Source organism: Phodopus roborovskii, unplaced genomic scaffold (assembly GCF_943737965.1).
Source record: "Phodopus roborovskii unplaced genomic scaffold, PHOROB, whole genome shotgun sequence".
Taxonomy (NCBI): domain Eukaryota; kingdom Metazoa; phylum Chordata; class Mammalia; order Rodentia; family Cricetidae; genus Phodopus; species Phodopus roborovskii.
In genome coordinates this window covers 35,320,668-35,348,361 of record NW_026126407.1, presented here as the reverse complement: position 1 = coordinate 35,348,361, position 27,694 = coordinate 35,320,668, and the positions used below count along the sequence as shown (strand labels likewise).

The following is a 27,694-nucleotide window of genomic DNA, read 5'->3' as shown; positions in this document are numbered from 1 at the left end:
TCAAGCTACCCTCTTGCTTACGCGCTCATAGGTCACACCATCAATGGTGGAGATCTGAAAGAAACAACCAGAAGAGAGGAAGTCAGTACTGCTCCCCCAGAGGTGATCATTGGGTACAGAGGAAGCAAGGCCAGCCACCATGGCCATTGATGGCTGGATGCAAGGCAGGCATGCTGCTTTCTGGGGCTTAGATTCCCTGTCAGTTACAGGAGTCACTACAGAGAAAATGGGATAAAATGCTGAACAGCAAACAGCAAGAGTGATAGGCTGCAGATGTTTTTGCCCCTAGTCTATCACAGCTCCTTTTGACTGTTGCATACCAGGCTCCTGCTCACGTTATTCCAGCTATAATCCCCTAAAGCCCCTGGAGGTTTTTCCCATTACACAGAGGAGCAAACTGAGGGTTGGTTCAGCCTGATTGATTAAGCTTGTGGACATGAAGCTTCAGGTAGGTTTCCTGCCCTCAGCTCACCCTGCACACCTCAGGCCTGGAAACTTTGCTTTGGAAGAGCCCACTGGTTGACATTTCATTCAAATCTCTCATCAGATCTTCCAAGGGACCAGTGTTCACCCAGAGCAGAGGAGACGTTTATTCTCTTGGTGTGTGTGAGCACCTGTGCTGCAGTGTGCATGTGGGGGCAGAAGTTAGTTCTCTCCTTTCATCATGTGAGTCCCAGGAATTGAACCCAGATCTTCAGACTTGGTAGCAAGCACTTTTATCCTGTGGCCCATCTTTGTTTTTTGTTCTTGTTTTTTCAATGCTACTACATCTACTTACTAATTCTTAATTATATTCTTATTGTAGCAATTCAATAGTATTGATTTTGGCAGTACTAAGGGTTGAACCTACAACCTCATGCAGGTAGGCATGCAGTTTCCACTAAAAATATATCCCCTGCAGTGTGTGAGTGTGTGTGTGAGTGTGAGTGTGTGTGTGTGTGTGTGTGTGTGTGATTTGGAGGATCAGTGTCTCACTCTAGTCGAGACTGACCTGGATTTCAAGAACCTCCTACTTTGGCCTCCAGAATGTAGAGATCACAGGCTTTTGGCACCATGATTGAATGCATTTTAATTGTTTGAGAAAAAAACATGGCAGGGTGGCAGAGACCTACTGGTCTTTGAGAAAAGGCTAATAACTTCCTTTAGAAATCAGTTGACTGTGTGTGTGACCTCTGGCAGATTACATGCTATCTCTGAGCTTCATAAAGCATCTTTTTAAAACAGAAATAATACAAGGCTGGAGAGATGGCTCAGCTGTTGGGAGAACTGACTGCTCTCCCAGAGGACCCAGGTTCAATTCCCAGCACCCATATAACAACTAATGAATGTCTTTAACTCCAAGATCTGACATTCGCACACAGACATAAAATCAGGCAAAAACACAATGCACATAAAATAAAAATAAATTTTAAAATAGAAATAATAGGAACCTTTGCAAACTTACCTCCACCAATTTGTCATCCACAATCTCACAGGTTTGGTGATAGTTAGGAAAGTCTGCTACCAACTTCCCATCCTCCATCTTCACAGTAGCCTAGGAGAGAGACAGAGCATTCAGCATAAAACCTCTAACCACTGCCTAAAAAATCTTTAAGCATCACTTAGGTTATCTTAAAAATAGCATGTAGGCCAGATGTCTTTAATCCCAGCATTTGGGAGGTGGAAGCAGGCAGACCTCTGTGAGTTCAAGGCTAGTCTGATTTACAGAGTGAGTTCCAGGACAGCTAGGACTGTTACACAGAGAAATCTTGTCTCAGAAAATAAAAAATAGAAAATAAATACTATGTAGGGTTGGCTCTGTTGACAGAGTGCTTGCCTACCACACCCAAGGGTCTCAAAAACAAAGGGAAGGGAGGAGATAGTGGAGTAATTGACTCGGTGGAGAAAATGACTAGAATTTGGATTCCCAGCACTCATATTTAGAAGAAAAAAGCTGGTCATGGCAGTGTGTGCCTATAACAGTACCTCCATACCACATCACCCTCCCTGCGGGACAGAGACAGGCAGATCCCAAGGGCCCACTGGCCAGTCAGTCTAGCAGAAACAAAGGATCTCAATGAGAAATCCTGCCTCAAAAAGTGAGGTGGGAAGTGTTAAAGAGCATACAATCCTAATATCAACCTCTGGTTTCCATATATGCATGCATAGGTGAGTATACATTACATATGTGCATATACAATAGATGATAGATAGATAGATAGATAGATAGATAGATAGATAGATAGATAGATAGACCAATGATTCAGTGTCTGAAGTGAGTTATGTTAAAAACCCAGCAAATACTAGTTTTTTTTTCCTTTTTTGGGGGGCATACTGAGACAGACAGGATAGCTCTGGCTGTCCTCAAACAGGGCTTTGTAGCCCTGGCTGGCCTCAAACTCACAGAGATCTGCCTGCCTCTGCACCTCCCAAGTACTGGGATTAAATGCATTCACCACTACAGTTCAGCCAGCCTTTTTTTTTTTTTTTTTTTTTTTTTTTTTTTTTTTTGAAGTCTCATTATGTAGCTTTGGCTGGCTCAGAACTCACAGATAGCTTGCTTCTGCCTCCTGTGTGCTGTAACTGGCATGTACCATGCTTAGAAAATTAGACTATTTTTATTTGTCTGCTTGCTTGCTTATGACATTATAACTATGTAGACCTCGATGTCTTGCTGTCCTTGAACTCACTATGTAGACCAGGCTGGCCTAGAACTCACAGAGAACCTCCTGGCTCTGCTTCCCAAGTGTTAGAATTAGACATGCACCACCACACCCAGCACATCAGCTGTTTGTATCTCAGTGTTGTGTTCCTTGCTAATGGCAGCCATTACCAAGCATTAAAAAACAAGAAAAGAAAGCTTTTCATACTGAAGGCTAAACTATGGACAGAAGCCTCAGCCTGGGGAGCAGAGGGACCGTATTTGAAACAAAGAAGCTGGTCTTTGGCCTGGGAGATAGGAAAGGGCAGCCACAGGCCTCTCACCTGGAACTTCTTGCCCCCCATTGTCTGAATTTCACTTTGTTTGCCAATGGTGAACTTGTTGGTCATAATGTTGCCTCCGGAGAAAGCCTGGGACCAGGTGAAGTCCTGTCCATCCTGCTGGACCTCTGTGATGATCTTGAAGTTTCGTCCTTTCTCGATCACCTCTGCTGGAAGACCTGGGCCCAGTGACAAACAGACAATCCACATGGGATCTACTTATAATCCTGTGATTTAGGGAGGAAGATTTCCTCCCCAGAGGCAGGCAAGCCTGCAGGTCTAATATAGTGTCTGAGACATAAATAGCACATGGTTCAAATCCCAACTCTGCCATAAGACCTGTGTTTTGAGCAGGACACTGCCCCCACTGATTTCATTTACAAAATGGTGACAATAAGGCCCAACCCTTAAAGCTGGTTTTTTTTTTTTTTTCTTTTTTTGTGAGAATTATATTTGGTGCGGTTGTGTCTCTCACAACTACTTGGTATGGGGTTCAACAGTTAAGAGCACTTGTTCTTGCAGAGGACCTGGGTTCAATTCTCAGCACCCACATGACTGCTCACACCATCTGTAGCACTGTGGTACCCAAGACATTCATAGGAGCAAAACACTCATATATATATATATAAAAAACAAACCTAATTTTTAAAAAATAGTAATAGTAGCAAATCTTCCGATAGTACTATACCAATATAGCAGAAACTCGAAAAGCCCAGAAAGTTCTGGAATGGTTGCAACTGGATGCAACCTTCACAATTCAGCCTTCTAATACTTCTATTCTACGGAGGAGAAAAATGGAGACCTGGAGCTGGAGAGAGAACGCAGCTCTTGCAAAGCACCGATGTGGCAATTTACAGCCACCTGTAACTCCAGTTACAGCAAAGAATCTGGTGTCCTCTTCTGGCCTCTGGGGACATCAGGCAGTTACATATATACAGGCAAAACTCTAATACATATAAAATAAAAACAACTTCAACACACACACAAAAGAAATAAAGACCCAGAAGGGAAAGGAGCTTGTTCACAACACCTCAGGAACAAGGCCCTCTCTCAAGGCCTTTCATGACCACAAGAGGAAGGCCCACAGTCCTCGCTCTCTCTCTCTCTCTCTCTCTCTCTCTCTCTCTCTCTCTCTCTCTCTCTCTCTCTCTCTCTCTGAGTCTCAAGTGCCCTGGGCCAAGGAGGGCCTTGAACTTCTGACATTCTTTCCTCTGTCTCCGAAGTGCTGGGATTATAGACATTCATGACTGCTTGAATTGTGCAATGCTGATGATGGAACCAGGACTGTATGAATGGTAGGCAAACAGTCTGCCGCCTGAGCTACATCTTACAACTGACCCGTGACAATTGTATGGCCTCGATGCTAGTACACTGAAATTTGATAAGATTGTCAAATCTACTTTCTCTTTGGCACTTTGCAACTAACCAGTGTCAAAGTCATCTCACAACAGACCATTGTCAAAGGGCAAGCAGAAAAAAACAAACAAAGGAAAAACAGTGTAAGGGAAGTAAAATAACTGGTCACTCTAGATGAAGTAGCACAGTGAGAGAAGGAAGTTTGTTGACTGACTAACAAAGGATTTTCTTGTCAAACCTGGTTTCCATATTACCTCCCTGGTCACCTCTCCCTGGCAGGATATAGTAACAGCACTCAAGAAAGGGTCCTAGGGATATGGTTCAGCTGACACAATGCTTGCCTAGCAGGCATGGAGCCCCAGGTTTGGTCCCCAGCACTGTATAAAATAGGTATGCACATGCCTGTAATCACAGCACTCAGAAAGAGACACAGAAGAATCAGAATTTCAAAGCATCCACAGTTATATAATGATTTTGAGGTTACATGAGACCCTGCCTCTAATAACAACAACAAACATTTGAATGACTAAAGATCAAATCTCTACTTCACCATTCCAATGTGACTTGGAAAATTAATGTGACTTGTTTGAGCCTCAAGCTCAAACCGGAGATATGAAGATACTAGAAATACTAAGATTCTAAGTCTTTTAAAATTGAAGGATGTTGGGCTGGAGAGGTAGCTCAGAAGACCTTTGTTCTTCCGGAGGTCCTGAGTTCAATTCCCAGCACCCACATGGTGACCTACTACCATCTACTATGGGATCTGATGCCCTCTTCTGTCATGCAGGCATACAAGTAGACAGAACACTGGATGCATGGATAGATGCAGCCTCACTCCTATCCCAGAACTGGTTGTAAGAAGCCAGCCTCAGGGAAGGGACAAGAAGAAATTCACTCACCCAGGCGCTTCATGAACTCATCATAATTCTTCTCACTCTCAATTTCAAATTTTCCACTGAAGGCCATAGTGCTGGGAGAGAGCTGGCAGCGGAGAGCAGCTAGCTGAGGAAGAAGGTTGGTACTGAGGAGTCTGGAGTCCCAGTTTATAAACACTCCCAACTGTCAAGGCTCAGCCCCAAAGTCACCCCATTCCTCAGTCCTGCCCCTAATTAGGAGGTGTTTGCTGTTTTATGATATGGGCAGGACATGGAGGGGCAAAGCCCCAAGGTTATTCACCCAGGGAAAACAATCTGCAATCCCACAATGTCTCAGAAAGGTCAGGGCCAGGACTGCCATAGAGTGTGGTCATTCACCTCTCTGTTCATCCCACCCTCCATTCATCCCCGCTGTGCCTTTTCCCCTATGCTGTCCTAATCCTCGATTCACTTGCTCTGCCCTTCATTCACCAAGCACTGTGTATTGAACTGTATGTGGCAACCCAGAAGCATGAGGGATGCATCTTTCCCAGGGAGCACCCAAGGCATACATGTGCAGCGTGTAACGTAGATATGATCTGCACCACTTTACAGATGGAGGCCCCAGTCACTGGGGTGACAGTTGCCTGCTCTGCTTATGGGGCGGTTCCTTGTCCACACAAAAATAGCAACGCAGAGTATCTGCAAAGGCCCTCATCAGCATCTTCATTGTTACTACCGTAAATTACAAAGTTTCAGCCAGCCATTGTTGCTCACACCTGTAGCCCTAGTACTTGAGAGACTGAGGCAGAAGGATTGCCATAAGGCCAAGGAAGGCATGGGTTTTGCAGCAAGGTCCCATTTCAGAAACAAAAGCAACCAAATAAAGACTCTCCTTTTCTGGGATCTGCTCTCTACAAACTCCCATCATTTCTGCTCAACACAGAATTGACCACAGTTGCTGTCTCCCAAACCAGAAACTAAGCAGTTTTTCTTTCTGTCTCTCTGTCTCCCCCACCCTTCTCCCTCTTTCTGGTGTGTGTGTGTGTGTGCGCGCGTGTGTGTGTGTGTGTGCGTGCGTGCGTGCGTGCGTGCGTGCGTGCGTGCGTGCGTGTGTGTGAAGGCAACATCCACCATGGGACACAGAGATTGAATTCAGGTCAAGCCCAGCAGCAAGTGTCTTTCTTGAAATGTCAGCTTTGCCACATTTGTTCAGTCTCCAGTCCTAAAATTCATTATCCCAATAATGAGTTTTCCCCTTCCTTCCTCCCTCCCTCCCTCTCTCCCTCCCTTTCTCCCTCCTTCCCTTCCATTCCTTCTCTCTCTCCATTGCCCTCTCTCTTTTCCTTCCTTCCTTTCTTTCCTTCTTTCTTTCTTCCTTCCTTTCTTTCTTTCTTTCTTTCTTTCTTTCTTTCTTTCTTTCTTTCTTTCTTTCTTTCTTTCTGAGACAGTGTCTCAAGAAGCCCAGACAGACATCAAATTCACTATATAGTCTAGGATGACCTTAAACTCCTGGCCCTTTGGCCTTACCCTCCCAAAAGGTGGAAGTACAGGCACACACCAATATGTTCGTTGTTTATGTCATTTTAAATTGCTCAGTGGTAGAGAGCTTGCCTAGCATGGACATGATCTTGGGGTCTAGCCACAGCACCACAATCAATCAATCATTCAATCAATCAGTCACATTCTAGTCTTTGTATAATTTGCTTTATTCTGGATCTTTGTTTCCAATCCTTTTCTATTATAATTAAGTAATTATTGTTCATACCTTTGGATGTGTATATGTCAGATAATGAAATAGAACTATCTGCTAAGGATGGATTCCTAAGCAAGAATCACCATGTGACTGGGGGGGGGGGATAAAAAGGTTCCAAGGGAGAAGGTAAGGAAGGCAGGGCAACATGGAAGGGACAAATACTGGGGTTAAAGGGTACAGTGTGGGGAGGGGGCAGGGAGATGAGGAGAGAGCTGGGGAGAGGTGAGAAGAACCAATCAAACTGAGATGCATGTGAAAGCTCCATATTTGTACAAGGCCCTTATTGTTTTGTACAACAAATAAAAAAAACAAAGGGATGTATTACTAAGCATAATATTCCTGGAACAAATGGGCCTGAGACAAGGTGTCATTATGTGGATTACACTGGTCTTGAACTCAGAGATTTGCCTACCTCTGACTCCCAGATCTTAGATTAAAGGTATATGACACCACACCACACAAAAAGGGTCTTATATTTAAAATATATCTAGAAGGGCATTGTGGTGCATGCCTATAATCTTAGTACTTGGGAGGGTGAGGCAGGAGGACTATCCAGAAGTCCAGAACAGCTGGTGCTACAGAGTGAGATATTGTCTCAGAAAAATAATACTTGACTAATTTAAGGAGTAATCAAATAGGGCCAGCAAGAGGGCTCATTGGGTTGAGGCACTTGCCACCAACCCTGATGGACCTGATGGTCCCAGGACCCACATGACAGGAAAAGAGAACTAACTCCAGCACAGTTGCCTTTTGGCACACATGTGCCGTGGTATGTGTGTGCACAGGCACGCATGCACATGTGCATACACACACATACACAATAAATAAGTACAAGATAGAAATAATATAGTCCTTATAGCTATCACTGCTGTTCATAAAGGCTAGAATGGTATACATTCTCTCCCATAGGCATGTGAGAATTTCCCCTACAGAATAATAATAATGATGAAATAACAAACGGTAATAGCTAATAGGTATTGGGCATTTGTGGCTAATCTCATTCATTGATTCTGCCAAACAAGTATGTGGAGTTGCAAACTGAAGTTCAGAAAAGTGGCGCCAGAAGACATGGGTGTGAAGCTGGCAGGACAGACCTATGGCTTCTCTAGCCCCCACTTAGCTCCCTTCCCACCAACTTCTCCCAAATGGGCAGAATTGGCTTCTTCAAATTGCTGCTCGGCCATCAAGGACAGGATGGGAGTGGTGAGGTGTGGAAAGGACAACATTGGCACCCAGATGCCTGACTCAGCTCCAGCCTCTTCCCATGGTGCATCTGACCCACCAGCCTCCATCCACCCACACCCATATCTTTTCTCTTATTCTGGGGTTCATCTGTTTGAACATTCAGCCTCCCGGGAAAGGTAAATGAACTCCAACCACAAGTTTTATGAGGCCATTGAACCAGTGGTGCAAATATACCCCAGTGGAGATAAGACTGAGTCTAAGGCTACTTTTGGTACCCCAACTTCCCACTTGATTCTGCCTGTGCCTCAGACGGCCACTACTATCCTGAGAAGAATTTGCAGGGTAAGGAAAGGATCTAGGTACTTGGGGCCATAATCAAAGGGGGAACCCTGGTCTTCCTTCCATTCTCCTTATTCAGACCCTTACATGGACCTATGAATTGTATTTGTCCATTAATTCAGTCAATTTCCTGAGCACTGGGTTATGTGTGAGGGAATAGTGACACAGCAGATAAGTGTCTAGCTTGGCAGCTTATCCCCTCCCCCACCTCCTCTTTAGCCCCTAACCTTTAGCTTACTTATTTCCCTGTCAGGCCCTTGAAAAAAACCACTTCCTCCCTCAAGATTCTCCTTTCTTTCTTTTGGGAAGGAGGGGGTTGAGGAGGAGGCAACCTCTTGTAGTCTAGGCAAGCCTTAATCTTATGTAGCTGAAGATGACCTTGAACTTCTGCTTCTGTCTCTGCAGTGCTGGGCTTATAAGCATGAGCCCTAACACTCAAATTAGTGTGTGTTTGTGTGTGTGTGGGGGGGGTTGATTGAACTCAAGGCTTCATGTACACTATGCAACAAGCACTGTTCTGGTTGAGCTACATCTCCAGCTCCAGAAGCTCAGTAGGGCTTTGAATAGCTCAGCTGTCATTCCTTCTAGCAGAGTTGACCCCACTCTCCTTGCTCATAACAATTGATGTGGAGTAAACATCATTTTCCTACCAACCCTCCAACCACATTCCCACCAGCTGGAGCCACCCAGATCAACTATTGAGAGACTGAGGACCAGAAAGGCCTGGAGCTAACAGCATAGCCCAGCACTGTGGTCTGAGTCTAGAATGTCCCCGGCAGACTTACTTTTTATGACGTTTTTATTTATTCTTTGAGAATTTCATATAATATATTTTAAGCATATTCTTTCCCTCTCCCAAATGCTCCCAGATCCTCCCCTACTTCCGTGATCACCCAAATCCATGTCCTTTTCCCTCTTTCTAACAAAACAAACACACCAAAAACACAATAAAACCATGGAGTCTGGTTTGTGTTACCAACTGCTCCTGGACATACTCAATTTCACTCCATTGAAGAGAACAGATTTTTCTTCTCCCAGAAGCTATCAATTGCAAATAGCTTCTTGGTTAAGGGTGGGACTTGGTGCCCACTGCCCATCCTCTGAGCTTGGATTTTGAGCACCTTGAGCTTATGCAGGCCTTGGGCATGCTATCAGTCTCTGTGAGTTCATATGTGCACCTGCCCTATTGTGTTTGGAAAATGTATTTCCACCACTTCTGGACCTCTTGCATAGATCCCAGACAGGCTCACATGTGAAACACCCAGCTTGTGGCACGATTTTGAAGGCTTTGGAATCCTAAGTGCTTGGAGACTATATGGAGGAAGTAGGCCACCGAGGAAAGGTCTTCAAAGATCATGCTCACTACTGCTTCTGGCCTCCTATTTTTGTGTGCTGGTTTGCTCACAGTGGTCACAAACTCCTGTCACAGAAGAATGAGCCACTCCTGTCTCCATCTGAGGCTCTCTGAAACCATGAGATGAAATAACTGTTCTAAGTTATTTATAACTCTCATGTATTTTGTCACATTGATCAAAGAAATAACCAAATCACCTAGACTGGATTCTAACTCATATCCTCCTGCCTGAGTCTTCCCAGTGCTGGGATTACAGGCATGTGCTACCACACTTGGTGTTTTGTTGTTGGGTTTTATTTTGAGGTAGGAGCTCACTATGTAGTTCATGCAGGCTTTGAACTCAAAACCCTCTTGATGCTTCAGCATCCTGGGTACTAGGATTGCAGGAGTGCACCATAACACCAAGACACTGGTAATTTTGTTTTGTTTTGTTTGACACAGGATTTCTCTGTGTAGCCCTGGCTGTCCTGAAATTCACTTTGTAGACAAGCCTGGCCTCAAACTCAGAGATCCACCTGCTTCTGCCTCCCAAGTGCTGGGATTAAAGGCATGTGCCACCACTGCTAGGCCAAGACACTGTTTTCAATAGCCACATTGTCATCCACGGTGAAGATAAATTGTTATTTTTTGTTGTTTTAACTTCAACAGGGTGGCTGTGCCTTAATCTATTGCTATTTCAGCCAGCAATTGCAACTCCCGAGTTTACTGACCTCCTTCTCCAGCAGCTGCCCACAGGCCATCGCAGCCTGGCGGGATCTGTTCCCACAGACACCAGCTCTGTTGCTACCACTCAGGTAGTTTTAACTAACTCTCTATCATTCTATTTATAAGTAAGACTCGAGATTCAAAGACAAGAATGAAAACTTGTAAGCTCAGAGAGGCAAAGTAGCAACTAGCTAACCCTCTGTCATTACTGGTATCTCCCAAAGAGCATCTTTCTGCTCCACCAAAACATAAAAAGCCATGCTACTCCATATCCCTCCCAGATACTTGCTGTGCATCTCTCTAACTCTTTTTAATGTCCTCTGATGCTCTATGATTATTTTCTGACAACTAGTTGCTAACTCAGTCTCCTGGCCCAAGGTTGACTCGATTTAATTAATGAAAATGCAAACATGGAGTTCAGAGTGTGATTGAATATCCCCTCCCAACAATGCATCACAACTTATTCAACCAGAGTCCTAGTGTTGGACATTTAGATTAGGAAAAGTACATGCAAAAATAAGAAAAATAAAAGAGGTACTGAGGATCATGCACTAACATGAATAGTATTATTCGAGGTATTGGAGGGCTGGGGCAGGGGGCAGAACTTCCACTGGGATGTTCAGGTCATTAGCTAATGGAGGATAGTGAGTAGTGTGTGGCATGAGGCTAGATACGTATCATACAGGGATAGGGTTTAAGGATGCTTGACATGGCACCAGCCTTGTGTCTGAATCCTTAGCACTGTATAAAGAAAAAAAAAGGGGGGGGAAGCATGGTTTCTACTAAATTAACATCACATTATAGCATCAAAACCTATAAATTAAGCTGTCATAGATTAGTGGCAGCCTAAGTTAACAAATATTAGCTAGTAGCTACTATGGCTGGGAGTAGTGGTGCATGTCTTTAATCCCAGCACTCAAGAGGCAGAGGCAGGCAGATCTGTAAATTCAAGGCCAGCCTGGTCTATGTATCAAACTCCAGGACATCCAGGGCCTACATAGTAAGAGTCTGTCTTAAGAGAAAAAAATTAAAAAAAAAAAAAAGAAAGAAAGAAAGGAAGGAAATATGGAAGAAGAGCTAGGGAAGTAGCCCAGCTGGCAGGCTTTTTGCCTAGCATGCAAAGGGATTCATGTTTAACCCTTAGCATCACATACACTAGATGTGATAGGACATGCTATAAGTCTAGCACTCTGGAGGTAGAGGTAGGAAGATCATAAATCCAAGTTCATCTTTGGCTACATAGCAAACTAGAGGTCAATCTAGGCTACCCTGTCTCAAAAAGAAAAGATACCAAGAGAAAAAAGACTATTGGCCTAGTGAGAGACATGTGGGTTGAGGTGGGGGAAGCTTGACTGATATTTCCATGAAGGTCCACAAGCTGCAGGAAATTCAAAGACAAGCTCTTTGAAAAACATGGTAAGATTGTATTGGAAGAGAACAGATTGATACTGTGCAGGCCAGATTAGTGTGACCTCCCAACTCATCAGTGTTATGGACCACCTGCCAGAGAAGACTGCTCAGACACAGGTTTAAGTCAATATAAAATCGTTATTAGCTGGTTGGCCACTACAATGGGTATTCCAGATGCCAGTGTAGCCTTGAGCCTTTCTTGGGGTGAGCTTTTAAGCACTAAAAAAAAAATGTGTCTTGGGTAATATACTACAGTTAACAAGAACAGTTAGCCAGAAGCCAAAAGGCAAGGTTAGTACCCCCCAGAGCTATGGACTTTGATGGATCAGGTTTTTGTTTTTATTTTGGTAGGTGGTACTATCTACATGCTGGGTTTTATGGCCTGAATGGTACTTCCATCATGAAGTCAATTGTGCTAAATTTGCCTGTTACAATCAGGACTGAAAGAGAAGGGGACCTAACTCCGTGTCTGTAGATTTCATCCCAAGTGGGGCTACATTCAGGAGGGGGAGGAAGAGAGGAGGTCCAACAACATCCAAGTAACCTCACCTCCAAACTTACACCTAAAGCAATCTATGACTCTCACTCTCACCAAAAAAAAAATAAATAAATAAATAAACAACTGCTTGGGGCCAAAGTCAGATGCCAAAAGATCTTCCCACTCTGCCTGCAATTATCCATCATCCACTTTCCTGCCGCTGGCTAACCGTGATTAATTCCTGTGGCAGCCACAGGAATCATGCCTAATGAATTTCTAATGAACTCATTTGGTGTTAATGTGGTGTGTAATTCCGCAGGACACTCATTATGTCTTAGCCTTATTAAGCCTCTAGTTATTGGGAACTACTATGGCTCCAAGCTCAGAAGCAAAGGCAAGTAATTATATAGAGCAGGTAGAAAAATTATGGAAAGGACTGGACATATGGAGAATGCCAAGAAGTGGCCTGGCCACTCCTGTTTTCTCTTTCTTTGGGGTACCTGAAGGTCAAAATGTTTTAAGGGCATCCAAAGGACCCTGTGCCCAGAAGATCTATACACACATTCCCTACCTTGTCTGCTGCTCAGGCATGAACCATTAACATAGGTAAGGATGCTTTTGTATTTGAAGTGCTTTTCCAGGCTAATACCAGAGTCCACAGAGCAGTCAGAGATAGTTTATCTCATCTGATCATCAGCGCATACCATTTGCTATCATTAAACCCCTTTGATAGATAAAGGAGGTTGAGGTTCACAGAGGTGAGGCAACTGAGTTCCAGAACGCATACCCAATGGCAGCCAAGTATATTCTCTTTCCTGCTTGCCTCTTGTTTCTTGCCAACTATGATTTTCATGAACGTCTGACTCATGCTTCCACCTAGAGCTAACATAAGAGTTTGAAGCTCTTTCTAATAGTTTATCCATGTGTTTTTTCTTGCCTTGTATATCAATTTTCCTCTTGCTATAACAAAGTAACAGAGGCTAGGTAACTTAAAAGGAAAAGAAGCATCGTGAGTTCAAGGTCATCCTTGACTACAAAAGGCCAACCTGGAGTGTATAACACCTGTCTCAAAGACAAACAAGCAAATAAAAGAGGTTTGAAATGGTATTTAAAAAATTGTTCCCTATGCTGGGCAGTGGTGGCACACGTCTTTAATCCCAGCACTAAGGAGGCAGAGGCAGGCACATCTCTGTGAGTTAGAGGCCAGCCTGGTCTACAGAGCCAGTTCTAGGACAGACTCCAAGGCTACAGAGAAGCCCTGTCTCAAAAAATAACAACAAAAAATTTCTCATGATTCTGTAGGTTAAGAATTTGATAAAGGTATAGCTGGATGGTTAAGTGCACCCCATGGGTTTGATGCTCAGCAGCTGGGATGGCTTCACTCAAGTGTCCAGCATACCTGTGCTCCTCAGTATTGCTCCCCTCTCTCTTTATGTGCTCGCTTGGGCTTCCTCCCAACACGGCATCTTCAGCTGGACTCACTCATAGATGGCCCCTTCCCAGTCTTCTTCATGCATGGGTTCAGAAATGTCAGAGCATTGCTTTGACCTCAAATATTCAGTAGGAGAAAATAGATTTTCTTCTTGACAGATGTTGGGGAAGATATAAGATTCGCTGGCAGCCACCTTTGGGAACTGCCACTGTGGGGATTTGTTCTGAACATCAGTGTGGCTGAACATCTGTGTGTCTGAAAGTGTGCATGAATGGAAGCATGTGTCTGTGGGTGTTTGCATGTGTGTGTGTGTGTGCCTGTTGGTTTAGCAGGCAGGCCTGTTTGTGCATGAGTGAAGAACAGTGTCTGTCTATACATATAAGGAGATGTGCACACACAGGTCTCTGAGGAAAAAGGAAACGTGTGCAAGCTTAGTAGGGGAAGTTCATAGGGCTGACCCTCATTAGCAGAGTCTTTCTTGGCTGAGATCCCTGAGAGCTAGTCTTAAATGATGTAACAAACTAATTATTACTGGGATCTTGTCCTTCCCTGGGAGGCCTTGGGTTCCCAGCCAAGTGGAAGACCTCGCCCTTGTCACGACCCATCAAAACCACCACATCAACAGTTAAAAAAAAAAAAAAAAAAAGTAGATGCCCACCTCTCTTTCATTCCCAGAAAAACTTCCAGGCTGAACAGCCAATGGGAAGGCTTTGCCACTGTCAGCCCCCTTCTAACCCACCCAATGGTTGCTGTAAATGCCTGTCTCTTCTGGAAAAGCAGGCTGCCAGAGTTCAAGGCTGCTAGCGGGTTGAGACATCCTGCCTGGGGAAAGGCTTCTCCTTCATTCACCATGTGTGTTCTGGAATAAGGAAATACAAGGGTACTGGGTGTGCCCCTGCAGGTTGTAATCCAAATACTCAGGAGGTTGAGCCAAAGGATCATAGCTTTGATCCTATATACAAGCCATCTTGGTCTACAGAATGAGACCCTGTCTAAAATTGGGAAGGAGAGACAAAAAGATAATGCTTCAACAGGTAAAAAACACCCACCACCAAACCTGATGATCTGAATTCAATCCCCAGGACTCACATGGTAGAAGGAGAGAACAACCTGCCACAAGTTGTCCTCTGATGCAGGCACATGCACACACCCCCAAATTTAATTTTTTTATTAAAAAAATTAAGAGGGAGCATTTAAGAGCACTTGTTCTTGCAGAGGAATCAGGTTCAGTTCCTAAACCTCAACCGTTTGTAACTCCAATTCCTGGTGATCTAATGCCCTCTGCTGACTTTCTTGGGCACAAAGCACAGCCTACATACAATGCACATGCCTACATGTGGAGACAAAACATACATAAAATATAAATGAGTAAATCAAATTTTATTTTATTTTTAGTTAAAAAAGAATGGGGAGAAAGATAAAGGAGAGAAGAGAATGAGAGAGGAGCAAGGGAAAGGAAGAAGAAAGCCAGGCATGGATGTGGTGGTGCATGCTTGTAATCACAGCACTTGGGCGGCTACGGCAGGAGGATCACCTTAAGTTCAAGGACATCCTGGGCTACCTAATGGGTTCTTGTATTTAAAAAAAAAAATGAATAGAAAGAGTAAAGGAGAGGTACAATGGCTATTGGGGGCAGCAAAGTAGAGACTTGATCCTTGGAGGAGATGGGGGGATTTATTTTCATTTCTGAGACATGGTCTCATGCAGCCCAGGCTGTCCTCAACCTTTCTATGTAGCTGAGCCTGGCCTTGTCCTATCTCCTTAGTACTAGGGTTATAGGTGTGCACCACCATGCCTGAATATCCTGTTATTGCAAGAGAAACGATGGCTGGAAACATCACGCGCCACTTTACTTCCCATCTATAAGTCTATCTATAGGACTAATCCAGTCAAGCGGAGCAGCTAGTTCAAAGATCGCTGGCATGGCTTTCTCTGCGACAGCTCCACTAGTCCACTCGCCCCCCCCAGAAGAGTGTGACACCACCTCTTCTTTCTGAGCTGGGTTTGAGAGGCTATCAGGTCAGAATAAAGAGTGGCACCCTCCTCCTTGGCACGGAAAGACATAATATACCTGTGCTTTGACTGGTACAGAGACCACTCTCCAAAAGAGCCAATGGCAGGGGAGAAAGAATTTTAGCCTGAGAGTTCAGAGCTGGGGATTGGTCTCAGTCCTGATACCTCAGCTGGGCAGGTGGCCTTGGCCCACAGACTTAACTCCAGGCACAGCACTAAGTGTCCACATATATGACTCTCACAGCCCTAACACACTGAGCTCAGAAGTTAAGCAACCTGTCCAAACTCATCAAACAGCAGAATGAGGATTTGAACCCATTTAACACCATTTTTCACTTTGGGCTGGAGTCTCAGTTTATCCCTCAGTGAGGCAAAGCTGTCCTATTTTTCCTCAGCTTTCCATCTCAGGAAATGAGGTGCTGGCTGGCTGCTCAGTGGAAAGGGCTATGGAGCGCCCCCACCCTTCCTCATACCCCCTCCACCCTCCCCCCCCCCATGCCCTCCAACCCACCCCCACCCCCATCCCAGGCAAGAAGACCAAGTCTCCCTTCAGTTCCTCCTTGGCAGGCCTCCCAGGAAGTATCATGGCTTTCTGGGTTTTGTTTTGTTTTTTTTTTTTTTTAGGGGGGGCGGGGGCAGTTTCAGGTTAAACTGTGAGCTCTCTGGTGGTCAGAGAGGTCCCTTCTGACCCTAAGGTTGATCACAGGGTGGGGCCAACCTAGATTTACTGATAGAGACTGAGGAGAAGGGCTGGGAGGAAAGAAGAAGAAGAGAACCCTGGGGAGAGGAGAGAGAGAAGGACTAGGGACAGCACAGAACAGAGAGAAGAATGAGAGGAAGAAAGGCCTCAGAAACAAAGGTAGCAAGCCTCCCCGGGCAGCTGGCGACCCTGGAGACAGACGCTGTGAGTTGGAGCCCCCTCTAGTGGTCACTTTCATACTGCCTGGCTGGGGCGAGATGCTAGCCTGCTGAGGGGAAGAAGATCACCACGCACTGCCTCAGACTGACCCAGGGAAACCGGCTGGTAAAAGCAGCAACGGCCAGATGCCTACAAAAGAGCCACATGAGTATCTGGAAGGTGGAAAGTTCTTCTCTCAGCATCACATGGAAAGGTGTAAAGAATCACCAAGCTTCCCTGACCTGGGACTTCTTTTCACTTGCCTCAGACGACCTCTTCCCACTTTCACACACCCATATCACTGTCTTCATTGTCTCTATTGGAGCCAACCCAGAGACATCACAGAGCAAGATGTGACACTATGCCAATGGCATTCAGAGCCAAAACACCAAAGATCTCTAGAGACCATCAAGGTGCTTGCTCATTTGTCTACTCAATAAATATGTGCTGTGTGTCCACTGTGCGTGTCAAACTGCAGGTCCTGAGGACACAGCAAAGATAGGCAAAAGCTAGGTTATGGAGGCAGGATGGGGCCAGCCTGGGCTATGTAGTAACTCTCTGCCAGACCCTGTCCAAAACATAAAGTGGGGGTGGATGGCCGAGTGGGGAGTCCATGCCTGAGTCACCACATTTGATCTGACTTCTGCATGCTTGCTTCTTTTCTTTCTTTTTTAGATAGAATCCTATGTAGCCCAGACTAGACTTGTACTTTGTAGCCAAGGACCATCTTGAATTCCTAATTCTCTTGCCGCTACCTCCCAAGTGATTTCTGGCTTTCTTTTTCAAGGTCTGGTAATTTACTTGTTACATTTAAAGACTCCTATTTTTGGCTGGCTCAAACTTAGTAGAAGCTCTCAGTGAGGACAGACTACATTTCTTGGTAATCTGTTCCTGGGTGTTCTCTTTGGCTTCCTTCATTCTTTTGGCCAAAAGCCTCCCCCTTATTTTTCACAGTGTATTGATTCTTCAGAGCAATAGGCCAGTGTTTGTGTTGCAGGACACATGAAGCAACAAGATCTTGAATCTTGGGTGTTTTGGTCCTAGGTCCCTTCCTGGTTTAAGGGCTTTCTGCTTAACATATTGGCAGGTATCATCTTTAGATTGAAAAGCTTTTGGATTTTGCTTGCTCTTTATGCCCCCAACCTCTAAGGCACAGTAGCATCTGTCAGTTAAGGAAAAAAATCCTTTTCTCCCCACCCCCTTTAAAAAAAACAACAACAAAGCAAAAACAGTAATCAAGTTGAGAACACTTGGACATCCATAATGTATCCCAAACAGACTTACACTTCCACTCTCCAGTTCTCCTTGGTCTATAACAGGGATGCGTCCATTACGCCCTGTGTAGGTCAAAAAACACCTTGCTTTGTGAGAAAATCTTGTGTGTCATTCCCACCCCTGATCGGGATCACACGACCCTTCCACTGTTCACCCAGAGCATCAGCAGCTTTGTCTGTGATCACTTGTTTAGTACAAAGCTTACTAAACTTACAGCCATCTCCACGTCAATGAGTTCCTGACAGCTGGTGGCTGGGAAAGAGATGCTCAGCTTCATCTTAACAGGGCTCATCACCTAGGAGGTGCCACAGAAAAAGAGCTGATTCCCATTTTTAACAAGTTCTCCCATCTGCTGCGTGGAGAGTACAGCTGGTTGATCAGGAGGCAAATCTTAAGGATTTTGTTTTGTTTTTAAAAGAAAGCATTATTTTGGCTCACAGTTGGAGTAGATACCATCTATAGTGCTGGAGAAGGTGTGACAGCAAGAGCTCGAGGGTCAGACAACTAGTTACATTGTGTCTGAGGAGATATGAATGCTGGAACCTCCCCCCCCCCCGAATTTAAAAAGCAAGGTGGGGGCTAGGCGATGTGGCCTTTCATCCAGCACACAGGAGGCAGAGGCAGGTAGATCTCTATGAGCTCAAGGCCAATCTGGTCTACAGAGCAACTTCCAGGACAGCTGGAACTATTTCACAGGGAAACCCTGTCTCAAAAAGAAAAAAAAGGTAGGGGAGAGCAAGGTTAACAGAACCTGTAGGGGAGCATAGAACAGACTAGGTGCTTTCAATTCCCAGCTGGGTGGGGGCACCACTCAGCATCTCCCAGGTCACTAAGAGGAGGAAGAGGTGTCCAAGACTCTGGCAGGAGGGAATGGAGGCCCACAAGGCTAGAACTTGTGGATGTTCAGGATGTGGAGACCCTCACACAACTCTCCTTTGTTGTCTGCTACCCCTCTTCCCAGACCCATCCCTTTCTCCTCTTCCTCCCCTTTCTATCCTTCCCTCTGCAGCTCCTTCCCCACCCACCCTGAACACACACACACACACACACACACACACACACACACACACACACACACGGTAGGGAGGTGGAGCTTATCAGGAGGGAGGCAGCTGGAGGAATTGCTGTTTCTACATCTTCCACATTCCTCATGGCTTACTGCAGAGCTCCTCCCCAAACCCATGGTTCACAAAGGGAGGCCAATATGTCTCCCTGGGACCTCTGGCAATTTCTGGAAACATTCATAGTTGTCATATTGCGAAGCAATAGGTCTGGCACGGAACGGGGTTGTAGGCATCATGCCTGCATTGGGCGGACCCGCAGAACACAAAATGTCAACAACTGTGAGGCTGAGACCCAGCCCCAGGCTCTGCTGTCACAGCTGGCAGAGGCTGTATTCCCTGGAGGTTCTTCTGTCAGCATGCAGCCATATCTCAATGGGAGCTGTATGTCCATGCTGTCTTGACACTGTCCTTTCCATTGTGGAGTAGGCAGAAATATTCTTCCCAAGGTCCCCACAGACAGAGAGGGCTGGAGCCCAGGGCTTGTAAAGCCTGTTCTTTTAGAAGGCCCTCTCTAGTGAAAGGGCTTTTGCAGCTTCTCTCACCGTTCTTAGCAAAGGAACATGCTGTTTCAAGCCATGTCTTCCTGGTAAGCGCAATGTGCATAGATGATAAGAACTGCCTGGGTTGAGGCAGTGTGGGAGAGCTGCTGGGACCATCTGGGTGCTCCAGCAGGGCCACTCAACAGGGCTGCATAATAGAACAAAGTGTGGGGCTAGGGGATGTCACTCCTGTAGGGTACCTTACTGGGCTAGTAAGGATTAGGCTGGGGGAGGCATCAGGTTTTGTCTTGGGTGTGAACACATTGCTTAGGGTAAGGCTTAGTTTGGTTTCTGTTGCTTAGATAAAAACACTGACTGAAAGCAGGAACTGAAGCAGAGACCATGAGGACTGCTACCTCCTGCTTTGTTCTTCATGGTTTACTCAGCCTGGTTTCTTAAACAACCAATGCTCTCCTGCCCAGGGGTGGACTGTCCATAGCGGACTAAGCCATAACACATCAATCATTAAATAAGAAAATGCCCCTCACAGGCTTGCCTAAAGCTAAATCTGATGGAAGCACATGCTCAGTTGGGTTTTGTCTTTCAGGATGACTCTAGCTTGTGTCAAATTGACAAAAACAAAGAAACCTAACCAAAACAGCAGACAAGGTTCCAAAATCAGTAAGGTCTGGGTCAAGAGGTATTCTAGTGACTGTGAGTCTCTAGTGTCTGGCTTCACTACCTGAAGTCATGGTAGGGAATAAAATTTGACTAAATGCCTTGCCCCTCCCCACATCTTGCAAATCAGTGGTGACACACCAATGAAACCATCAGTCCCTTGCTGGAAAAACTAAAACAGAACAAAAATGCCAGGTGTGATGGTGACTTATCAGATGTCATCTCAGAACCTTAGAGGCTGAGACAGGGGGTTGCAGTGCTAGAGTGTATCCTCAAAGCAACCCAGAGAATATATCTATGCAGGTCACGTCAGGAAAGCATCCACCCACCCATGGTCTCTTTTCCCAGAGCATTGCCAGGTTCCCCTTTGGGCCCTCCTGTTACCCATCTAAACCTCATCTTGCTTGGACTCTTGTTTGGACAGAGATGATCTCTAGTTGGCTTTTCCTCCCCCACTCATGCCTTCTCACTCCTCCTAGGTAAGTTCTGGATAGCTCATTGGTACCTGGCTAATAAGTGCATGGCCCTGGGTATGATCCACATTGCTAACAGTAAAATAATAAAAATGATGATGATAATAATAATAATAGAGTGGGATATGATGACACACACTTATAATCCCAGCACTTAGGAAGTAGAGGCAGAAGGATCTAGGTCATCCTCAGCTATATACTGAGATCAAGGCCAGCTTGTGTTAAGTGAGATCCTGTCCTAAAACATCAAAAATAAGCAAGTAGTAATAATAATACATAGCGATTTGGGGCCTAGAACTAGCAGTGGGGGCCTGGAGGGGGATGACTTTCTCCATGTTGCACCATGATTGGGCATCTTTCTGTCTAGTGTGATCCTCATCCTTCATCAAGCCTACGGGTGTCTCACGTTAGTTAACCAAAAGGATCAGCAGAGACCCTTGAACAGTAGACAGGAGGCACCTGCATATAGACTTCCCCAGCTGTTCAAGAGTTCAGGATCTTCCACTATAGAGTGAACTGTGCAAGCCAGTTCCTTCTGCCTATTCTCCTACCTGGGATTCTGAGCTGGCCCCACCCACTGGGGGAGGAGGTCTCTGTGGTTTTCCAGAGCCTGGAGACTTAGGCCTCCCTTGGGTGAACATAGTGCCACAAACAGGAGGCCAGCCCAGGGGACTTCTTCACACCTGCTCTATTCTAAGGAGGAAGAAAAAGAGGAAGAGGAGAAGAAACCCACCCCTCTGAGCCTCCTGAAATGTACAGCATCACCAGACTAATAAAAAGAAAAAAATTGAAAGTTACAAGAGAAAGGATCACTGTGGGGCTTAGTACATGAACCTTTAGATGGGGAGGCAGTCAGGCCAGCAAACACACTGTGGGCTGGCACCAGGGGGAGGTACTCTGCTTCTCATGTCTTTGTCCTGACCTCAGAATTTGCACATATGTTCATTCTGTCCACACATATTAAAGCCCACCAAGGCCCACTGGGCCTGGTCAGCATCCTGCTGGTGTTCGAGCCAATGGAGTCCTAGGTGAGAGAGAGGCCCAGCAGGAGGACCAGGAAAGCATGGGGATTTCTGATGGGAGCCTTGTTGGTGTTGCCATAGCCACCCTCTACACCCAGATTGTCTTTCAGCAGAATTGGGGCCCATAAGCCATCTCTGGCCTTATTGTTTGTGATTGTCACCAGAGTTTCTAAGTCCAGGACTGACTGACTCTATGTCCCCACAGCTGCCCTGCTGGTTCAGCTGAAGGCATGCTGTGGGGTAAAACACCTATTGGTTGACTCTATGTCAAGTTATGATCTGTCATAGAGAGAACAGAGGCAGGGGACATCCGGATACATGTTAAGCACAATGAAGTTACACACAGAAGCATGCAGATGTGGGAGGTCCCTGGGGAGTTGCTGGGGGATGGAAGGGAAATAGTGTGTGCAGGACAATTCTGGGGATGGGGTGACTGCTGGGAACATGGTCAAAAGGGATGTGGGCTAGGAGGGCAGGTAGGGGTGACCAGGAAAACCTGGCTGGAGCTATTATCCATGTGAAGGCCTGCAGAGGGTACAGGGGGTGGAAAGTGAGGAGAGGGGGATCTGGCTCCCTGGGGAATTAGAGGGGCAGAAAGGCTACCACTGAGGCTGAGCAAAAGAAATGAGAGTAGGGGGGTAGGGCAACAGATAGGCCAGGTGTAGGTGGCACAATGTGCCAAGGTACATTTTGGGGTTTGATTTCAAATCAGCTAGGGAAAGCTGGACTCAGTGTATACCTGTAACCTCCGTTCTTGGGAGGCTGAGGCCATCTTGGGTATATGAGTTTACTTTCTGTTATTGAGACAAAACGCTGACCAAAACCAACTTGGGGGAGAAGGCCTTATTTCATCTCACAGCTTACAGTCTATCTTGAAGGGAAACTCAAGAGCCTGGAGGCAGGAACTGAAGCGGAACCATAGAGGAACAACATTGCTTACTGATTTGTTGTTGTTGTTTGCTTTTTTGTTTGTTTGTTTGTTTTGTTTTGTTTCTTTTACACAACCCAGTACCACCTGGCCCACAGGTGGCACCACCCACAGTGTGCTGGGACTCCCCCATCAAACATTAATCAAGAAAAAGCCCCTACAGACTGATTACAGCAGGCTAATCTGATGGAGGATGTTTTCTCAATTGAGGCGTCCTCTTCTCAGATGACACTAGTTTGCGTCAAGGTGATGAAACATTAACCAGCACATTGGCGACACAGTGAGTTCAAAGTCTACAACACATTAAGACCCTATCTCAAACCAAACCAAAAAAAAAAAAACAGGGCTGGGAGGGCTGGAGCTGGCTCAGTGATTAAGAGCACTGGCTGCTCTTCCAGAGGACCTACGTTCAGTTCCCATCACTTGCGTGGCAGTTGGCAACTGACTGCAACTGTAACTTCAGAAAGGCAGGTGCCTTCTTCTGACCTCTGTAGGCACCAGCTACACATGTGGTTCACAGACATGAATGCAGGCACCCACATACATAAGATTTAAAATTAGAAAAATAATAAAAGAAAATAAAAAATCAACCCTGGCAAAATGGAGCAAAGGTACCTGTTCCCAAGCCTGTTGACCTGAGTTTGATCCCAGGGTTCCCACAAGGGAAAGGGAGGGAACTGACTCCCTCAAGTGTCCTCTGACTTCCACACACATGTTATGGCACACAGTCAGGTGCACAGATACACATACACAAATACACGAATAAATGTCTTTAGAAGCTATAAACACACTATTTGGGGTCCTGTAAACAACCCTAGTGAAACTATTGGTCACACACACAAAAAAAAAACCCTGTTAACAGAGGGGGAGCTACTGGGAAGAGAATAGGTAGCAGCCGGAGTGAGAAAGAGAAAGGGGGATAAAGGAATGGGGGAACACAATACAAATGCACCATGCACATAGGAAAATGTCAGGGTGAAACCATTATTATGCATAATTAGCAAAGTAATAAAAACATATGAAGAGACTGGAGAGCTGGCTTAGTGGTTGAGAGTGCTTGCTGTTTTCCCAGGGGTTCAGAGTTAGTTTCTCAGCACTCAAGTTGAGCAACTGGCAACCACTTGAATAACTGCAGTTCCAGAGGATCCCATGCCCTTTTCTGGCTTCCATAGGCTCCTAGACACACAGAGTACACTTTTTAAAGTCATGCAGGTATACAGATATTCATATAAATAAAACTTTTTATTGTTTCTGAGACAGGGTCTTGCTATTTTAGCCTTGGCTGTCCTGTAGCTATGTAAATCAGGCTAGCTTTAAACTCAGAGCTCTGCTTGCCTGTACCTCCAAAATGCTGGGATTAAAGGCATATGCTACTACACCCAGCTAAAAATAAAAAAAAATAAATTTTAAAAAACACTTTTTTTTTAAACTTTTTGTTTTTGTTTTTCCAGACAGAATTTTTTTTTTTTTTTTTTTTTTTTTTTTTTTTTGTGACCCCATCCAGGTGGGCAATGACTAATTTTGGTAAATAACATCTTTTTGCCACAACTATCCTTGTGGACAACTGTTAGTAACAACTCTGAAATTTCCCTAGACCCCAGTCAATGAATCCAAATGTCACCTACTCTTATCCAATCCTGAACAGCCAAGACATGTACCACCCTGCTTGCAGCTTTTCCCTTTATAAACCCTTGCAACTGAGGCCAGGCATCTTCCCTGCAGTTGCTGTGCCAGTTTTCTGGACAGGGTTCCTGCCAAGGCTTGTAGCTTAACAATAGACCTGGTATATTTTCATCGATGAGTCGGCTCATTGGTGGTCTTTTTGGGGTCTCACGATCGTGGCATAACAATGAGGTCTTGGGCTCCATCCCAGGCATTGCAAAAAGTGTGTTTGGGGGTGGGCAGATAGGGGTGTTGGAGAGATGGCTCAGTGGGGTAATAACACTATTTCAAAAATCTGACAAGAGAAAACACCAACAAATAAAAAATCTTGGTTTTGATTTTAGTTTCTCACCTATAAAATGGGGCTACATCATTTCTGTCCCCCACCTTTGGTTATCTGAGACAAGGCTTCTCTATGTAACAGTCCTCCCTCACTGTCCTGGAAATAGCCCTGTAGACCACGCTGGCCTTGAACTCAAGAGATGTACATCAAGAGATCTGTCGGCCTCTCTCTCCCAAGTGCAGGGTTTAAAGGCATGCACCCCCACCTCCTGTCTGGGACTACATCATTTTTAATCTCATTTATCCAGCATGACCGAGGTAGTGCATAGTACGAATTAACACAAGTAGCTGCTTCATCATATGTGCTTAAGAAATGGGGTGAACCTGGCATGGTAGCACCTGTCTGTAATCCCAGCATTCAGAAGGCTGAGGCAGATGAATTGCTACCAGATGAAGGCCAGCCTTGATCCTGTCCTGAAAAACAAGCACAGAAAGAAGCAAAGGGAAAAGAAAAGGGATAAATGTGGGGCCTAGGTCACCATGCTATCCTCAAGTTTTTCACGTCTGCTGAGGATACACACAGCAACAACCAGCAACAAAATAGAATTGTATATAAACCAGCAACAAAACAGCACTGTGTGTATACAGCAACAACCAGCAACAAAATAGCATTGTATATACATCAGCTACAAAATAGAATTGTATGTACACCAACAACAAAATGGAATTGTATGTACACAGAAACAACCAGCAACAAAGCAGCATTATATACCCAATCCACCTGTTGTCAGACTTCACACACACACACACACACACACACACACTTATACCTGTGGGATAGCAGCATCTTTGGAAGCTGTGGGACAGTAGAATCTTTGGACAGTGTTTTCACTTTCTGTTTATTTATTTATTTAGTAGTTGTTGTTGCTTATTATGTGAGAGAGTCTCACATACCCAGGCTGGCCTCAAATTCCCTAATTTTCAGAAGATGACTTTGAACTTTTAATCTTCCTTCATTCCCTGGGTACTGGGATTACAGGCAGGTGCCACCATCACCTAGTTGTCAGCCAGCTAGTTGTTAGCATCTTATAGATAACCAGTTCCAGTAAGGCTGAGACACCAACCCAGAAGTCCACGGCACAAAGCCAGGTTCCTGTTTTAATACAACCTGGTAGCGAGGAGTGATTTTTAAGGTTTTAGATGGATGGGAAAATAAAAACAAAAGTCACCTTGGCTCTGAGGGACCTGCCTCAAAAGTCTAAATTAAAAGGACTGGGTGTTGGGGGTCTGTCTATTCTTCCAAAAGATGCTGGTTCAATTCCCAAGACCCACATGGCTGCTTACAATTGTCTCAAACTCCAGTGTCTAACTCCAGTTCCCCGGGATTCGACACCCTCTTCTGGCCTCAGAAGGCGTTAAAGAGGTGGCTGGTTCAGCAGTTAAGGGCACTTGTTCTTGCAGAGGACCCAGGTTCAGTTCCAAATACTACATGGTGGCTCAAAACCATCTGTAACTGTAGTTCCAGAGGACCTGATGCCCTCTTCTGCATAGGCACCAGGCATACATACAGTGCACATGCATGCATGCATACATACATTACATACATACATACAGGCAAAAACATTTACACACATAAAATAAATCTTAAAAAACAATTTTAAGTCACAATTTAAAGTATTTAGATTCAGCTTCCATAGACAGTTTCGTGGGAAGACAACCACACTAACTCATTTATACCTTACCCAGCTGTGGTGTGCCATCATGAAGAGACCTTGAACAACATGAAAATCTCAAAGCATTTCTTCTCCAGCCCCTGAGAGTGAAGGGATGAGTGTGGACTGAATGAAAAAGAAATAAGAACGAAAGGACGTGGCTGTTCCTAGGTGTGGTGAAGGAGAACGTTTATTGTAGATAAAAGAGCATAACCAGAGGCAGGGGCTTCTGGGAGAGTCCAGATTGAACACAATCAGACCGAGACGGGCTATGTGAGGAGAGTGGAGATGGGAGAGCCAAACCAAGAGACCAGGAGAGTGAAGAATAAATAAAAATGCCAAGTAACCAAAATGGCTGGATTATATATGGAAGGAGAGCTGGGGGAAGGGCAGCCCAGCCTCTGGGCTACAGAAGTTTAGGGCAGGGGGGCAGGGTATGCAGGGCATATCCTGTCACAGGTAGAGACTAAGGGATGGATGCAGGGAGAACCTGGCAGACAGGTCCGTTTTGATATGCTAATGGACACCAATTAGCCATCTGCCTGAGTGTGAGACCTAACCTCTGAAACCACACCTGCCCACCAGGGGAAAGATGTTGTCTGAGAAGACCCAGGGTCCACTGGAGATGGAGGAGGGAGGTCACTAGAGAAAATCGGGAAGGACACGATGGGATTGCTTCAACTAGGAGGAACCTTTAGAAAATGAGGTGCAGTTTAGCCCCCTCCCTTTAAATAAGAATGGTGAAGGCTGCAGCATGCCAGGGGCCACCCTGAAGGTGGTGAACAGTAGGCTTTGGATGCTGTGTCCCCCTTAGCTGGGGAGACACATAATCTGTGAGACCTAAACTGGGAGTCATAATGTGTAGTCCCTCTATGCCTTGGACCCCAGCAACCTCTTTTGTTCAGCTGTAATTCCTCTGTAAGAGGAGGTGCTTGCAAAATCTGCCTCCCTGCTGTTGAGCCTTCCTGCTCTTGGCACATCACCCACTTTGACTCTAAAGCTAAGCCCTTGGTTTCCACAGTCAGTCAGCTTGTTACCTGGGCTCAGGGATTTGCAAAGACTTTGTTCCTTCCCCCTCCCTTCAAAGCACAAAGGACATAGTCTGCTTCCCAGGACCCTGAAGCAACATTTTTTCCACTTTGGGTAGATAAAGAAAAGCAGAGAAACAGCGGGAGGAACACTCCAGGGCTGCTTTTTCCTAGCTTGCCACCTGCTGGGATCCAGCAGCTGGGATCCAGCAGGAGTGAATGGAGAGTGCTACCTTGAAGGAATTCTGGAGGCTGCCTCGCCAGAGCCTGGCGAGAAGAAGGAAATAGTTGGGAAAGCCAAGTGCTGGCTCTCTTGTTTGTAATCCCATCGCTCAAAGAGTCAAGAGATA

At 45.4% G+C, this 27,694-nt stretch overlaps 1 protein-coding gene across 1 annotated transcript; it reads right to left on the bottom strand.

Moving 5' to 3' along the window:
* Fabp6 (fatty acid binding protein 6) lies at window positions 1-26,981 on the bottom strand. Its single transcript, XM_051180920.1, has 6 exons — window positions 26,891-26,981; window positions 24,989-25,078; window positions 5,217-5,319; window positions 2,965-3,140; window positions 1,445-1,534; window positions 1-54 (listed from the first exon to the last, which is right to left on the bottom strand). Exons 3-6 carry the CDS (start codon window positions 5,281-5,283, stop codon window positions 1-3), a joined length of 387 nt encoding a protein of 128 aa, XP_051036877.1. The 5' UTR covers window positions 5,284-5,319; window positions 24,989-25,078; window positions 26,891-26,981.
* Between the last annotated feature and the right edge of the window lie 713 nt (window positions 26,982-27,694).

Excerpts from the sequence above, each read along its gene's own strand:
- Fabp6 (XM_051180920.1), bottom strand. The coding sequence starts at position 5,283 with ATGGCCTTCAGTGGAAAATTTGAAATTGAGAGTGAGAAGAATTATGAT. Across the intron at positions 1,535-2,964 it reads TGGGGGGCAAGAAGTTCCAG|GCTACTGTGAAGATGGAGGA; the intron begins GTGAGAGGCCTG and ends TCTCTCTCCTAG. Across the intron at positions 55-1,444 it reads TGGATGACAAATTGGTGGAG|ATCTCCACCATTGATGGTGT; the intron begins GTAAGTTTGCAA and ends TGTTTCTTTCAG.